The following is a 16,115-nucleotide window of genomic DNA, read 5'->3' as shown; positions in this document are numbered from 1 at the left end:
CTTGCCGGCTTTTCGCACCGATTATTTCTAACCTCATTTATCCTATCATTCTCTTTCTGCCACAAGAACATACAAAACTAAAGACATTCAATTTATCACAAGCACACGGACCGTGTATTTACATGCAAGTGTTGTGTTTTCGGCATATAATTATTGTTAATAATGTTCTTAAATTTTATTAACTTTTAATGTACCCTGTTAAAAATTTTATGAAATTTAATATACTTTTACGTTACACAATTTGAATTCAATTTTTTCATGATATTAAATTTAATGTATTTATAACTGAAAAGTATAATATTTGTGTACATGTACATAAAATTTTATGTATTTTTTATGAAATTTTATGAAATTTAATGTACTTGTCATAAAATTTTATGAAATTTAATGTACGCGTTTATTACATTTAAGTAACTACTGCAACTTAGTTCATTACATTTAAGTAACTACTGTAACTTAATTTTCAGTTAAATCATTCATTATTTTTAATTTCGTTCATAACCACGAACTTTATTTACATATAAAGGAAGCATTTCTAACAGTGTTATATATTACGGTTAAGACGTCAGATAAGAATGGCAAAGATTACTCATTATAAATTGAATGGAAAGCGTGCTGAATCATTTCTTATCTTCGCTTTCTGTCTCTCTCTCTCTCTTTTTAAGATTCTTTTTCAACAATCTCCGTGGATTATTTAGTTAATATTTCGAATTTTATAACTAACTAAATAATCCACGGAGGAAACTTACCTATCATCCTCCAAGGTAATGTTTTATCTTATTAACAATATATAGATTATTAACAGGTTATAGATAACGCAAATTCATACTTTCAATCGATTGATACGTGCAAACACCCGAAACATGTTCTTGATTGTTTACCTGTAAGTACTCATAATATTTATTCTAAAGTTTAAAGCAATCGGCAATCCTTTCGACGTTCTTCTTATCTTACGATAAGAAATTCCTGAGCTTATATGTATCTTTGATATTCGACATGATTCCATGATTCAATTACAGTATCAGCGCTATTTTTGTTTTTCCGTCAACGAAACAATATATTGTCGTACATAACAAGTATCTCCTTTGGGAACGTTTCACAGATTTCTGATGGTTTTTCCGACGAATTTCGCTTTCAGTCTGCATTGTCTGGTTACATACGGTTCGTTTCCACTCAGGCCATCCTTACTATTCATATTTTCATGAATTTTCATTCGTGGGATTGTTCGTTATTTCGTGTGTATTCAAGTTTGTATTAGTGGCTCGCTATGCGACAAGAAGATTATTGGTTTGAAAATTCTTGCTGAATCACAGTAAATCTTTTTTTTACTCTGATAGATCATCAAAATGTAAATGTGCAAATCTCGCGAACGACGGAAAGCGTGAATAATTTTTATTCGACGAAAATGACATCAGATTACTTGCCTCGACGGCTCTCCAGCTTGCTCTTCAATTCCATGCCCAAATGGAGAGAATTCTTTTAAAGTGGAGAAATAATTCACCTAGGTTTTACATATATCGTCGGTTATGTTACCTACTATTACTAAGAAAAGAACTATATAATGAATATTCTTTTCTTAAACACTTTTATTTTAATAAGATTCTGTTTAATAAGATATAACTTTTTAGAAAATACAATAATTAATAACTTCATGGAGAAGAGGAAAAATTTTGTCAAGAATTTTTTTAATTAATGGTTGAGATTTAAGATAATTATCTTGTTAACAATTTAAACTTTCTATGTCAGCTAAAACTTTTACGCATGAAGAACTTTTCCTAAAAATAAACACTTTTTCCTTCACAGAGTGGTCTGATGATTAAAAGTATTTTGCAAACTTGTATCAGCCTTAACATAAGAAGACAAAGACAATTCTATATTTTCGCGATGGTGTACTAACAAATAAACTGCTTGACACTGCACATTGACTTTCGCGCTTTTATAAATTTAAATCGCGAGCTGAAGAAATTACTCATTATCTTGCGCATTTGCGCCCGTCGTCTTACCTGGGTGCTTCTTTGAAAATGGTACATTTCTTTTCTTGTCGCAATAAGAGAGCATTTTGTTGCCAAGATGCGTATAGAAGACGCAAGAAAGAGAGGAAATAATGAAAAGCAGTGGAATAAGAATGCAGAGGGTTTAAGTGTCTACTAAGAATTTAAATTCATGCCACGGTCGTTTAATTTCCTCTTTTCACGAGTGATTCTGAGAAATTAATACCTGACGAATCTATCAAGTCACTAAATTCACTAAATTAAGTCATTTGGTTTTTAAGTCAATTTAATTTGATTCTTTAATGTTGATTATTTAATGCACTTTGCATGTCTCTATACAACAATTGTTATGATATAAAGCTGATAAGCGAATAAATTTACTGTGCTGCAATACAAATGCTTTATTTAAATCCTGGAAATATGTGCATGACCATCAACATTCATGTTATTTACAACAATATTCTGCAGCATATATTTTGGAATGAGATAAAAATGGCATGAACGAATATTATGAATAAATAAATTCTTAAATTAAAATTATCTAATTAACCTAGTTACGAGCTAAAATTTTCTGAATCTGTTTCTCCCCTAATGGAAGTCTGTCCTTTCTGAGCCCATTATACAGCACAATTCAGGGATGAATTGTAAGTGAATATTCTGCTAAAAGCATAGACAAAACTAAAAGCTTTAGCAAAAAGTGTGCACGAAATAGCACTCTCATTCGAAGATATTACACTTCTTGATTTTCTCTACATTTTCTCGAGAAATGACATACATATGTATTTATAGAAAAATTTACAAGTTTCCATATCAACTTTAATTTTAGAAAATAATTTATAAATATGCTAATATAATGTAAAAGTATTATGTTTGTATACAGATATAGGTTTATACATATCAGGTTTTTTTCTTCATATACATATTATATAATATATAATCGTACTGTACATTTAAATCACTCGTTTACGCTTAATCGCACATTCGTAATTCGACGTGACGAGAGATTAGCCAAGTAGCGCGCTACCGAGTTTACTTCTCAGATACTAAGGCTGTACTGCACTTACTAACAATAATCATATTAGTGCATGTAAAGTTAAAGGCATGCTAGGAAACGCGTTCGCACGCGAGTTATGCGACATAAATTTGAATATAGTTTAAGCCTGCGTTATACGCGCGACCGCACGTTGCTTCGCGAATTAAGAGGGAGAGAGAGAGAGGAGTAAAATTAAATTCTAGCACTCATATTCACGCTCGACGGACGTGCGCGAGGTTCTTAAAGCGAGAGTGTAACGTAGTTGCACAGGACGTATACGGGACGTACCGTACCGTCGCGGGTGCGGCGGCGTAAACCTAGTTAAGCACATTCTGAACGCCGCTATAAAAGTGTTGTGCATCCTCGACATCGAAATCAGATCTTCTCAGAAATAGAGCGCCAAAGTTAGAGTGCTTTCCAGAACAGGGGATTTATTTCGAAGAATTACTGCACCCACTTACAGATATCGAACATATCGTGCGAATGACAACAGAAAATCAATTGACCCATATAACCAGCAAATTCGTTAAATGTTGATTGATGTATAAAGAGATATAATGAAGTACATCTGTTAATCTTGAAATACATTTACACAGTTACAAGAATGTAAAAGTGGGTAGAGTATATTAACTAATTATTCGCGCGCAGCTATTTGTCTTTTGTCTGTACTACCTAAATGTTATGTGTGTATTAAAGAGGGCTATATTTAAGAGAAATGTTTCTAATTGGAAAAAGTTAGAAATAGAAAAATTAGTATCGACATTAAAATTAATATCAAGTTGTCGCAAAATACAAGAGCAAAATTGAAACGAAGAAATCCGTTTTTCTTTGTTTCAGCTATCGGAGGACATCGGGTATGTCCTTTACTCTGCTCTGGGCAGCTTTTACATCCCATCCTGCATCATGGTCTTTGTGTACATACGTATATACTTCGCTGCCAAGGCTCGCGCGCGTCGCGGCATCCGGAAGCAGCCCCGTCCACGTGTGGTACCGCCGGAATCGCCTGACATCAGGCAGACCAGTTTCACTCAGAGCACACCGGCAACCGACACTAAGAAGCCTCCAGGATCAGTTATGGAAAATGTTGCCACGATCGAGAACCAGCCGGTCCAGATACCGATTGTCACATGTGACTTCGCTAGTGACGTCAGCACGTCGGAAGCTGATCCTGGCGGAGGCACTAGTATACCAATGGAAGAGAAGGATACGCTGAAGGTAGAATTTCGAATCATTTCAACGATATTTCTGCGACTCGAAATTTGAAATAGAATTATATCAGGAAATATATATACACATGAATTATTATAGTCTATATAGATATTATAGTTTCATAAAAAAAATTTTATGGAAATATTATAAAAGTATTGTAATATTTCGTATCTCGAAATTATTATACTTTGCGCGGTATTTAGTTTCATTTTTCAAATTCCAGAAATTTTTTCATACGACGACACTTACCTTGAGATGCCTTTGCGATGGATGCTTCTAACTTAATCTCTAATAAAATAATTAACTTTAGAGTAACTCTTTCTCAATATTATGATTTTGAATTACGATTGACGACTTTAATTTAGTGAGTAACAATCTCAAATTTAGTATCTATTAAATTATGTTACTTTTATTTATTTGTAATATGTAATCACGTAATGCAAGGTCTGATAAATACATTAAAAATATATCAAGGAAATGTTCGAATTTAAAAGATATTTTCCTTATTTTATTTTTTTTTTTATATGGACATACCAACATCATTCACCATTACTCTCATCGTATATCGTCAATATCTCGTATGAACCATAAAAATAGAACCAGAGTAAATCTTCGGAATCAGATATTTCGTATTGGAATACAGTTCGTAGAGCTGAATTGGACAAAGATCCCAGCGAAAGAGGGTATAATACGGCAGCAGTATCACTATCGCGAATCAGGATATGCGATCAATCGATCTAAATACGAATGTCTGTTGCCATATTCCATCAGATTACGGTCTTTTATCGTTTTTCGTAAACTATACATCGATATCTTGATAAATTGAAACTCGCATCGAGAATATTCTACCGATGACAATCATATTGTTTTACGTCAAACATTATAAAATTAATATATGACACGCACACGCATTCTCTCTCTCTTTCTCTCTCTCTCCTCTCTTTGACAACATGGAGATATTCTCTGTCGAGATACGTCAGTCAATATTCAAACATGTACATACATACATATATGTATATGCGCTTATACGACGATAGCTTAGGTTAGATTTATAATTACGCAAAGTTACTAATGCATTAGTAACTTTATCGATACTCTATTGAGTAATATTTATATGGGATAACTCATATATTACGGCAAATGAATATGCACTGCTTCCAATCCAATGAAAGACACGAATCGTTTCGCATATCCGTTTTGTTTCAATAGTACAGCCTTTAAACTGCGTGAAGCATTCCCTTATGTCAATACATTGCGGAGAATAAATCACTTTTTGTATTAAGCATTAAATCACGCTGCAAAAGAAGATTGGACTCCATTCGTTTGTCAAGATTATGCGGCGGTGCACACCGAGGAAAATTCGTATGACTGAACGAACTCGCGTTGTTCGTAATTACGTACGAAAATACAGTTTTATACCGAGACAGGGAGATAATTGCACGGGGATGAGTTTCCCATTTCGACTGTCGCGCAATTACACGAATTCTCATTCAAACTTGAGCGCAAGAACACGCCCGCCTTTGTTACCTCCGGGCTTCGCATATAACAGCTGCATGTCAAAAGAGTCTCGTGATAATCTTGCCCATTCGTATGAAAATCATACGTCGCATGAGAATAGACGCACGTAACGTGCAATTTTATCAGATTTCTGAGATTTAAAGAAATTTACATGTGGAACTGATCGACTTTAACAAAGAAAGGAGTTGGGAAATGAATAATTTGCTCTTGACTTCACAATTCAGAATATTACAGCACCTATAAAATACTATAATATTCTATTACCGTGTATCGTGTTTTAATAAAGTTTCAATAAAGTTTTCATTTAAATTAACTTTTATTTCGTATAAAAATTCGAAATATGATTGTTGAGAAATTTTTTATGGGAATTTTTCACTTTCGCGGTGAATTAATTTTCAACAATGTTTCACAAATTTACTGCATATTCAAAATCTTATCTCAAAACTAACAGTTTATAATATTGCGTATCTAGAAAGTTGCAAAGAACCTGTTCTGGCAAAGTAATATGCCCACGTAGCGCTGACAGTGCTGATATGGCGACTGTTATATCACACATATATGCACGTGCATAAAATGTGCAGCGATTACTTGATGATTGCCTACTTAAGTTTAATTTTAACATTAGATTTACCTCAAGCGAGAGATAATTTTCCATTCAACTTTCTTAAATATTATAAAAAAAAAAACTTATTTGTACCAGTAATTTAAAATATCAGATTTATACCTGACGATTATAATGTATATAAAAAAGAAAGAAATGACTTGAGAAATTGAAATGTTTGATCGTTCATGTTTAATGTTTTATACTTATATAGGATAACTGCGTATTTTGTCGTAGGTGAGTATACCGGTACCGGCGCAGAAGAGCAACCTGAAAGCGACCCTGTCGGTGAACGGGGACGGGCAGACAGGAAGTCAAAATGTGCCGGCATCAGCATCGGCATCGGCATCGGCATCGGCATCGGCATCGGCGACGGCGGCGGCGGCGGCAGCGGCGGCGGCGGTGGCAGCGCGATGCCGAGCGCCCAGCGTTGGTATCGACGTCGACATGGTGTCCGAGTTTGACCCCTCGTCGTCGGATAGTGGCGTGGTGTCGAGATGCGCGGTGGTAAAACCACTCAAGCTGCGACTGTGCCAGCCGATCTTCGGCCGCAAGCACGTAGGTAAGTCGAAGAGGGAACACGCTGATGTGGGGCGTCACGCGGGCAAGGACGAGCCCGACGGGAAGATGAAGCAACGCGATCCGGAGAGAGAGAAGAGGAGACTGGCAAGGAAGAAGGAAAAGCGCGCCACGATGATACTGGGTTTCATAATGGGCAGCTTTATCGCTTGTTGGTTGCCCTTCTTTGTTCTTTACATCGTCAAGCCACTCTTTCCTGATTTCGAAATACCCTCGCAAGCCTTCGTAATCGCTTTCTGGCTCGGCTACACCAACTCGGCGTTGAATCCCTTCATTTATACAGTCTTCAATAAGGATTTCCGCCGTGCTTTCCGCCGAATATTGTTTAAGTGAGCGATACAATATGTCAGCGTCGACCAAGAGAGACGCTAACGATAATTATACTTTCCGTCCTCGGGTATGAGAGAATACTCCGATAGTACTCCGAGGATGTTTTCTCGATCGCATCGCGCAACATCCGATCTGTTTCCTCGAGCTATCCTCGAGAGAAACTTTAATCATAAGAAGAAGGTGAAATTTTACAATGCCGCGGAAACATTTGCGAAAGATGGAATCGGAAATGTGAGAAGTTTACGACAAGACGAGAAGTTTGCGTTTCGGATCGAAAAAAGTTTTCCCGCTGATTTTTTCGGAATACAAAGCGAGCACTGAAAAGAACTGCAGAATCGCACGTGTGAAGAATAAGAATCGAGAAGAGACAGCACACGTCTCTGAATTCGTATGTTCCTTCAGAATTGTTGTTATCTTCCAAAAAATTGACTTCTTTTGCGACCGTCAAATCAACTTTACCTCTTTACAAAAAACGCGAGATCTATAACTGATTAGAAAAGAACTTTTTTTTCATAAAATCGTCGAAATTCAAGAAAATATTACTTTCTGCGTTATCAAATGGTAAAACTAGAGTATGAAAAATCTTATTGAGATACAATGTGTTTTCAATACATTTCAATCACTAGAAAGATCCATTAAACAAGTCCCCCTTAACGAGCAGAGAATCGAATTCCACTACTTTTACACAACTCACACGAACTTTGTACATGCTGCATGCGACAGATCAACGAAAAATCCACTATTCGCTTGGCTGGCCAAGGGAATATAATCCGCCACGCGCACGGATTACTTACTTACTCGAACTTGTGACGTACCTTATAAAGCGAATCGCTTCGAAGACCAAGAGGCAGCATATCGCTCCTTCCTCCATCCCCCGCGCATTTTTTTTACCAATTCTAACGATTCTTCTTCCACAAAAAGAATATAGAGGATAAGAAGCGAAACCCGCAAGCGGGAGAAACGTGCTATGGATGGAGGATATTATTTCCGTGCCTAATCTCATGTCACATTTATGAAAGGCATGACAATTCAAATTTGCGTATATGCAACGCAGCATGCACATGTTTGTGTAGATACACCCTCAGTTTCATCGTGGAAAAATAATTGAACGAGTTGCAAACTTCATAGCACGCTATCTGAGGCCAGTAGCTTATCGCTGCGAGTAAAGGACGCACAATCGCACAGAACGTATAAATTGAAGAGTGTTCAATCGTATGCATATTTATACGTGTTGCATGGATGATTGCGATAAAAGATACGCGATCGAAGGAGGAAGGAATACTCTATGAACACCGTGATTCGTGATCGGTTACGTCAACACCAACGTTGAAGATCATCGGCAGATCTACTGACAAATAAATGAAAACGCGAGACATTACATATGATATACGTTTCCTACTAATTAGATTTTTCGCGCGTCGTGGGCTCGAGATAGCCCCTTTAAACGTCCGACGTTCCAATCGTGAATCTTCGATGTTACTTTTAACGAAAGGATTACGCATGTATAGGATTTAATAATTCTGTCACGTACGTGTAGGGTATATGGATGCGTGCTGGTGTGCGTATGTACGTAGTATATTCATGTAGTTTCTTTCGTACGAAAGCAAATATAAGAAACACAGAAGTTCTATTTTACAAACAGGTTCCTCTATTATAGCCTAACTGTACAGCAATAATAATCAATCTTTCGTTCGTTGAAAACGATTAAACGAGATATCGCGAAAGAGTAAATCGGCATAAAAACGATTAATCGCAGGTTGTGTTCTCCATCATGCATTGTCCGTACATATATGCGAGGTATGTACGTATGTATGTACATACGAACGGCAGCGTACGGCACGCTGTCCAAACTCGATGAATAATCATTTTACATCGCAGGGTCCAAAATTAATCGCAAATCTAGATAAAAATAAAAGAATCATATATATATATATATATACATAAATATATTCACCGGTACTTCATTACTACTCCTCGTCACCAACAAAGACTTTGATCAGCGCTTAATCAAAGCAATCGCTTAACACTTCGGTTATGTTTGCTCAACATACGAATAGTGGATGTATTCTATACCTGACTGTGTTACAATAACCGGAAAAGCGGCAAATGAACGATAGAATGATCAAACTACGACCGATTGATTCTCGGAAGGTTTAGAATAGATCTGCCAATTAATGAGACCGCATATTAATGAGACCTAAGACAGAATATTATTTCCATAAGACAGAAAATCCTGTAAGAAAATCTGCCAGTAAACAGATGCTTCTACGTCAGTACGAATGAGATTCTCGCGAAATAATCATACGCGAAAATGCGGGATGCGAGATGGAGAGAGAACGATATCTCGCACACCTGCTACGCTGTTCTACGGAAACACAACCGGGTAACAATATTTCTCACTTCGTTCCATCAAATCGAGATCTTCGCAATGCATTTTCCAGCGACTCTTCAAAAGAGATCACGACGCGAGATTCCGGGATTTTCTTCTTCCGAAATTTCCAAAGAGACAATGTTAGCCCATTCTTCTTCGCTGATCTCGTATAATATTCGATTTGGCGAGCGAACGAGAGAGAGAGAGAGAGAGAGAGAGAGAGAGAAACGATAAGTTCCAGCATCATAAATCTTATATGCCCAATATAGCGCGTGCATTAGCGGAAATGTACTCGCTCATACGCACGTACGTGACGCGCAATACACCACAACGATAAATCGATAAATACATCTCGCGCGTCTGGTTCTGTAATGTTTAAGAGTATGCATGTCTATGCCTGTCTGTCTACGAGCGTATGTGCGTACATATATTCTCGCGTCTCGCTCTCTATCACTTGCTTTCTTTATACTTCCTATTTAACTTTCTAAGACTCCCTCAGGATTTCTCTCAACTGTCATTAGCATTAATTTTCTTAGTAATGTTGTTCCTACTATTCAAGATTTTTAATTTTTGTCTATTTTTTTTTGTCTTTACCTTAATTTATTAACTGTAGTTGTATAAATAGTTTATCATACTTTCTATTATATATATATATATATATATATATAATTTAACTTACTATTTTTATAGTTAATTGTATATAATATAATTTATCTGCACAGATTCCTAAAACTCTAATTGATAAACTCTAGTTCCTTTAGTTCTATTTTATCCTCTTGCTCTTTCTCTTTTCTTCTCTTTTTTCTTGGATTTTTATTATTATTCCTCTTTGATTTACTCCCTGCTTTTTTCTGATCCCTGATAAGATGATAGTCGAAGTGGTTGATGGAAAAAGAGTAATTCAAAGGGATAGTAGCTGATCGGATGAATTGATGTGAGGGAACCAATGTGGAATTCGTTGATAAGACTGTGGCATTTGTTGAATGGATTATTAGCATAGCCGCGGGATCAATAAGAACACGCGCATCGCCTTTCTTTTTACTAAAGAAAATGAGAGAAACATTATGAGAGAGAGAGAGAGAGAGAGAAGAGAGACGCGTGTTTCCACACCGTAGTAATCGATTGCACGAATGCCACGGTTATTGGACCTGCCATGATTATTTGCATTGAATCGCTATACGACAAATATGTAGACAAGATCGTGTAAAGTTACATTTACTTAATGAGAATTTAAATACAACCTGACCATTGGTCGATATTTTTCTTTTATCAAAATGAAAACGTGATTTTTTTCGATTCTAATGATAATAATAACTGTTTGCTGAAAAGAAGAAAAAATATAGATTTTTTAGATCAACTAATTGGAGCGTATCCCTATACACATACACACACACACACACACACACACACACACGTATATATATATATATATAATTCACATATTATATTTTAAAAACATTTTCTGTTAATCTATGCTAATAATTAATCTAATTTACCATTAAGCTATTTTCTCATTGCTCAAATAAAAACTTTTCAACCTTCATTTTTATCAACACAAAAGATCTTTTGATTTAATATCACACATATGCGAGACCAGCTGTTTAATATAGAAATTAGCATATTTATCTCACGTAAGATATATATATATATATATATAGATGAATATAAAATAATTCCCTCAAACACTTCTATTTAACCCGCACATATTTCTTTGGTCATTTTATATGCGTTTTAAAAATTATATTATTGATTTTATATATTATTAATTTTTTTTCTATTATTATAATTCCACACACAAAATGACTATTTTTTTATACTATATGTTAATACAACTTACGACTTTTTTTAATAAGCAAAAAATATTTGAAAATAAAATTTTCTGACGTGAACATTATTAGTAACAATTCCAAGGAATAATTAAACAAAAATTAAAAATATTATACGTAAAATATTTTAGTATTTGCGAATTCTACATGGACAGAGACGATTATTGAATTATGCTATAATTATACCATTCATTCTGTTGGTTATATCGACAGAGAGAAAGGGGAAGGAGGGAGGGGAGAGAAAGAGAGAGGGAGAGGGACAGAGAGAGAGAGAGAGAGAGAGAGAGAGAGAGAGAGAGAGAGAGCGAGATACAAGTATATAGACGCACTGATATGAACGAATTATACAAATAAAATAATATCATAAGTGATTTTAAATATGTAAGACATTAGCGAATAAAATATAAATGGCCACGCAAAGAAATAGCGCAAATCATTAAGATTGAGATAAATGTAAGTAACGTAAATAATTAAAATTATGACCGTTTATCAATTGTCATCAATTAATACGTGTAACACCAGTCGCTTTAGGCGTGGTGAAGATTTTTTGCAAACAATTCTTTCGGAAAATCTCTATGTGTGTCAGTTATCTACTTTATGTACACGATGTTCTCTAAGATACTATAATGTACAGTGACAGTTTTCAAATTAAGCTATCATAATCCACGTGAGAATCGTAACAATCGCAACGATCTTTGTATCTAATTCCTACGATTATTTCGGTTATATCCGTGCAATCTGACTCTAATATGGTGCACAATACGCCACTCGCAAAGCGCTATACGACACAATGCGAATGCACTTGAAACCGATACATACATTGTACACATGTGTATATTATATATATACATATATATATATATATATATATATATATATATAAAACTCTGTTATTACTATTATTAATATCCTAAAACTATTAATTATAGATATTATTAATCAAAGTAGGGATCCAACCGATCGATTCTATCTGTTATTTCCAATACGCCGACGGCGGTGGTTCTTGCGTCGCGCGAGATCGTCGTCAGATCCATCTCGCTATCGTACGAAAACTTACAAAAAGGTAGACAAAGAGAGATCGCTCTGGATTTTCCCCTAGGAGAGGAAAAGAATTAATGTTGGTCCGCGTTTGCCGACTTCGAACCGTCCGTCCTAGTTGCAAGTAACTAGGTGGCGGGGCGGAAAAGTTTATTCTTCATAGAAGAATGGGAAGGAAAGGTAAGGGACGGACGATAGGAGAGCACAGAAACGCGACGGTGAACGAGCCGAGATCGTTTTTCCCGGGAACACAAATCTCGAGGCTCAGACTTCATTTGCCCATTTGCCCAATCTCCCTCTGCGGATTAAGCATTTCCGCTGAACTGAAACGCGCGACTTAGAGCGCCGTCATATAATATAATGCGCGCGCGCCCCGCGATTTATTACAACCGCGATAAAACGGCGTTTTTATCTTACGATCGAGACCGCGCGTGTAGAATATCATACTTGATCCGCGCGCGCGCGCGCGCACACACACACACACACACACACACGGTTGCTACGATTTCTCTTTATTTGGCACAGATTTCCAAATTTTCAAGAGAAGCGAACCGCATCGACTTTATGAAGGAATTTTTATAGCTATGCGAATCGGGTACACACATACACATATATACGAATGAGAGACGACATTCCGGATTATTCGAGTGTGAAGAAAATTCATTTCGCTGCAGTTGTACATACGACAGTCGATTCACTGCAGAATAATGAGAAATTTCACCCGGAAGAAGAAAGAATGTATTCCAAATTCATGTAGGCCAGTGTTAAAATTATATTATTTCCTAATTTTCTTAAATTACACTAATTGATTTGTCATTGAAATTACAACATAATATCAGTGTGTACCTTAAATTATTCATTCAGAAAAATGTTATCACATTTATTTGTCAATTTTGTCAACGCGAAAAAAAAAAGAGAGAGAAAACTTTATATCACATAAATGGAAGTTATAACAATACAAAAACTATTAAGCACATTTTGTAACAAAGAAAAGTAACTGTTCGTACTTCACAATCAAAGTTATAACTTCTTATAAATCACGATTAATATCAGGTGAAAAAGAACAATACGTTGGAAAAGAACAATATATTATTATCCGACAGATTAATTAACTCAAAATAAATGATCATCGCGTCAGTTTCACATATTGGATTAACATAAATTTGTTATATGCTTGTGCATTACGAATAATTGTAGCTCGTATTTCACCATACCTTTTTAAATGTTGCCCGTGCTCGTTACGAAGAGGTCGTTTGTGTCGACCGAGATTTATGTTCCCATCATCGCCTTGCTAGATTTATGCGCTCGTTGGACGACTCGGATTCGAAACGAGCGCTCGCGATTACCATGCGAGTGTATCACGACGAATTCGCGCGCCAGAGTCGCCGGCGGACTTTTACTCTATCGATGATATTGGAGCAATGAAATCACTGTGATATCACTAAAACGCTTTCAAAGTGTGCAATGGAGTTGAGAACAATGCTACATAAAATTGACATGGACGAGAGAGAGAGAGAGAGAGAGAGAGAGAGAGAATGTGTGTGTTACAAATCGAGAGAAAATAGTAGGAGAGAGAATGTAGAAATTTATGCTATCTCGATTACCGTAAAATTATTATATAAAAACGTATATTATATGTATATAATACAAACACACGCATACGTACGAACGATTGACTTATAGAGATATTATGAAACTTGTATTATTATAATACGGGAGAATCTATATATATATATATATATATATATATATATATATAAAATATATATTACGAGATTATATATACATAATATATATATATTGAAGACTAAACTATATACTATTATTATCGATATTATATCATTAAAATTATTATCATCATATTACGGTTATTATCATCATTGTTAGTACTCATTATTATCGATGCAAAAGTTCTATTATCTAATAGCGTTGATTATCTGTTATAGAGAATGAGAGTATAATGTTACCACAAAGATAAAAACAAGAAATTACGAATATAATTAATAGTGCTATTTATGAGAAACTTTTACTATGTAAATAGAAATTAATGCCGAGCTGCCAGCTAATTCTCCATGTTTAACATAAATAGAGCCGAAAGAAACATGGAGGAGACTGGCTCTAGTCTATGGGCGACTTCTTATGTAGGGATAGATATCATAAGTATATTGATTTCCCAATTAAAAAATCGAATATTACGACAGTCCATTTAATGGGAGTTCTATAGAGACAATAGCGACCGCGCGTTACGAAATTCGATGCTAGGTCGACACAGAAAGCGAATTCTAAGTGTGTAAAACAACTAAAACTTCGAGAGCACGTTTAGCGTTCCTAGCTTTTCTAAATTATCAGATATTCGTATCAGCTACATTGATTGACGTAAATATTCTTATTAGGGATATTATTCTTCGTTTAAACCTGCGATCGCATATCGTTTTACTTTTTTCTTAATTTCAATTAACATCACACGCACATATATACACGTGTCGATTTTAATTTAAAATATTTTATTTATTAAAAAATCTAAAATACACATATTATATAAAATGTTATAATTTAAAAGTTTTTAAAAAGAATTATTTCTTTAAATTATATTTATATAGCTATACAAGAAAATAATAATAAATAATCATTTTAACGATATGCTACATCTAGGGTGCAAATAATTTGCAGCAGCAAAATCGAAATTTTTAAGAGTGACAGCATTCTACACCGCACATAAGAAAAAAGACGTAAAATATAAATCTCAGGTCTAATTATACAATTTAATTATTATAAAAATTGACATTCTTCTTTTTAGATAGTTTAAGTTCACGCTACACAATACATATAAGCACATTTTCATGTCAGTTTTTCCTTGTCCGTTGTCTTTGCAAATTGTAATGCATGGCATATTAGAAAACAAGGCTCGTTACAGATTCGGCGTTGGTGTGGAGCACAGACGTGATTGATGTAACACGATTATGTAGATGGAGAACGAAAAGAAGAGCTTGCACGATTGTTACGACCGGATCACGCTAGTTACACGTGGCAAAACATGCGCGGGAAATAGCGTAGTATCTATCATCGAGTGGAAAAGCAAACGATGCAAGTCGTAACAAGCAGCATGCATGATAAACTTGCATTCTGCAACGAAGTACGCTACATAAAGAAAATATCTCATACGACGCCGACTCTAACGAATATATTCAAACATTACAAAATAATAATAAGATCTCATTAATGTCTTATGTCCGTTTTTATAGATTTGTGGATCTCGCTCTATGCGGCGTAGCATGCTGTTGCCAATCGAGCTTGGAAAACTGAACACGCTTTTGAGGTCCGACATGCAAAAAGAGTCGTATTTTGCGTCACCGTAGCTTATTACACGTTACCTTACGTAATAAGGTGACACTCGCGGTATGAGTATGTTTGACGAGTATCGATTCACGAGCATTACATCTATATCGCCGATTGTAGCATGCATTTTTCAGCGATACGTTTCGTCTTTAGTCAATTTCGACGTTACAACGATTCCACCACATGAGCAGTTATCGTTTACTGGCAATACGGTTAGACTTTCTGCGATAATCGATATGACAAAAACGCTAATGTACTATGAAAAATAAGTGTAAGTTTAAAA

General features: G+C 35.4%; 1 protein-coding gene and 1 long non-coding RNA gene across 3 annotated transcripts in view; one reads left to right on the top strand and one right to left on the bottom strand.

Annotated features, from left to right (window-relative positions):
* Octalpha2R (alpha2-adrenergic-like octopamine receptor) overlaps positions 1–13,421 on the top strand; it is a 102,771-nt gene extending 89,350 nt beyond the window's left edge. Inside the window, exons 2-3 of the mRNA XM_011060610.2 lie at positions 3,862–4,239; positions 6,590–13,421. Coding sequence (XP_011058912.2) covers positions 3,862–4,239; positions 6,590–7,264 — 1,053 coding nt within the window. The 3' untranslated portion in view covers positions 7,265–13,421. The remainder of the gene's footprint in view (positions 1–3,861; positions 4,240–6,589) is intronic.
* LOC147909792 (uncharacterized) overlaps positions 1–16,115 on the bottom strand; it is a 114,362-nt gene that overhangs the window by 29,977 nt on the left and 68,270 nt on the right. The window contains exon 1 of one of the 2 annotated variants that reach the window (XR_015545240.1): positions 13,711–13,800. The exons of the other annotated variant lie outside the window; for it this stretch is intronic. This is a non-coding gene — a long non-coding RNA (uncharacterized LOC147909792). Of the gene's footprint in view, positions 1–13,710; positions 13,801–16,115 lie in introns of those variants that run through there. 2 annotated transcript variants of the gene reach the window in all.

The sequence above is a fragment of the Acromyrmex echinatior genome, chromosome 5 (assembly GCF_024713525.1).
Source record: "Acromyrmex echinatior isolate Ae372 chromosome 5, ASM2471352v2, whole genome shotgun sequence".
Taxonomy (NCBI): Eukaryota; Metazoa; Arthropoda; class Insecta; order Hymenoptera; family Formicidae; genus Acromyrmex; species Acromyrmex echinatior.
The sequence above is the reverse complement of the archived record's forward strand: the minus strand, read 5'-3'. Positions and strand labels throughout refer to the sequence as shown.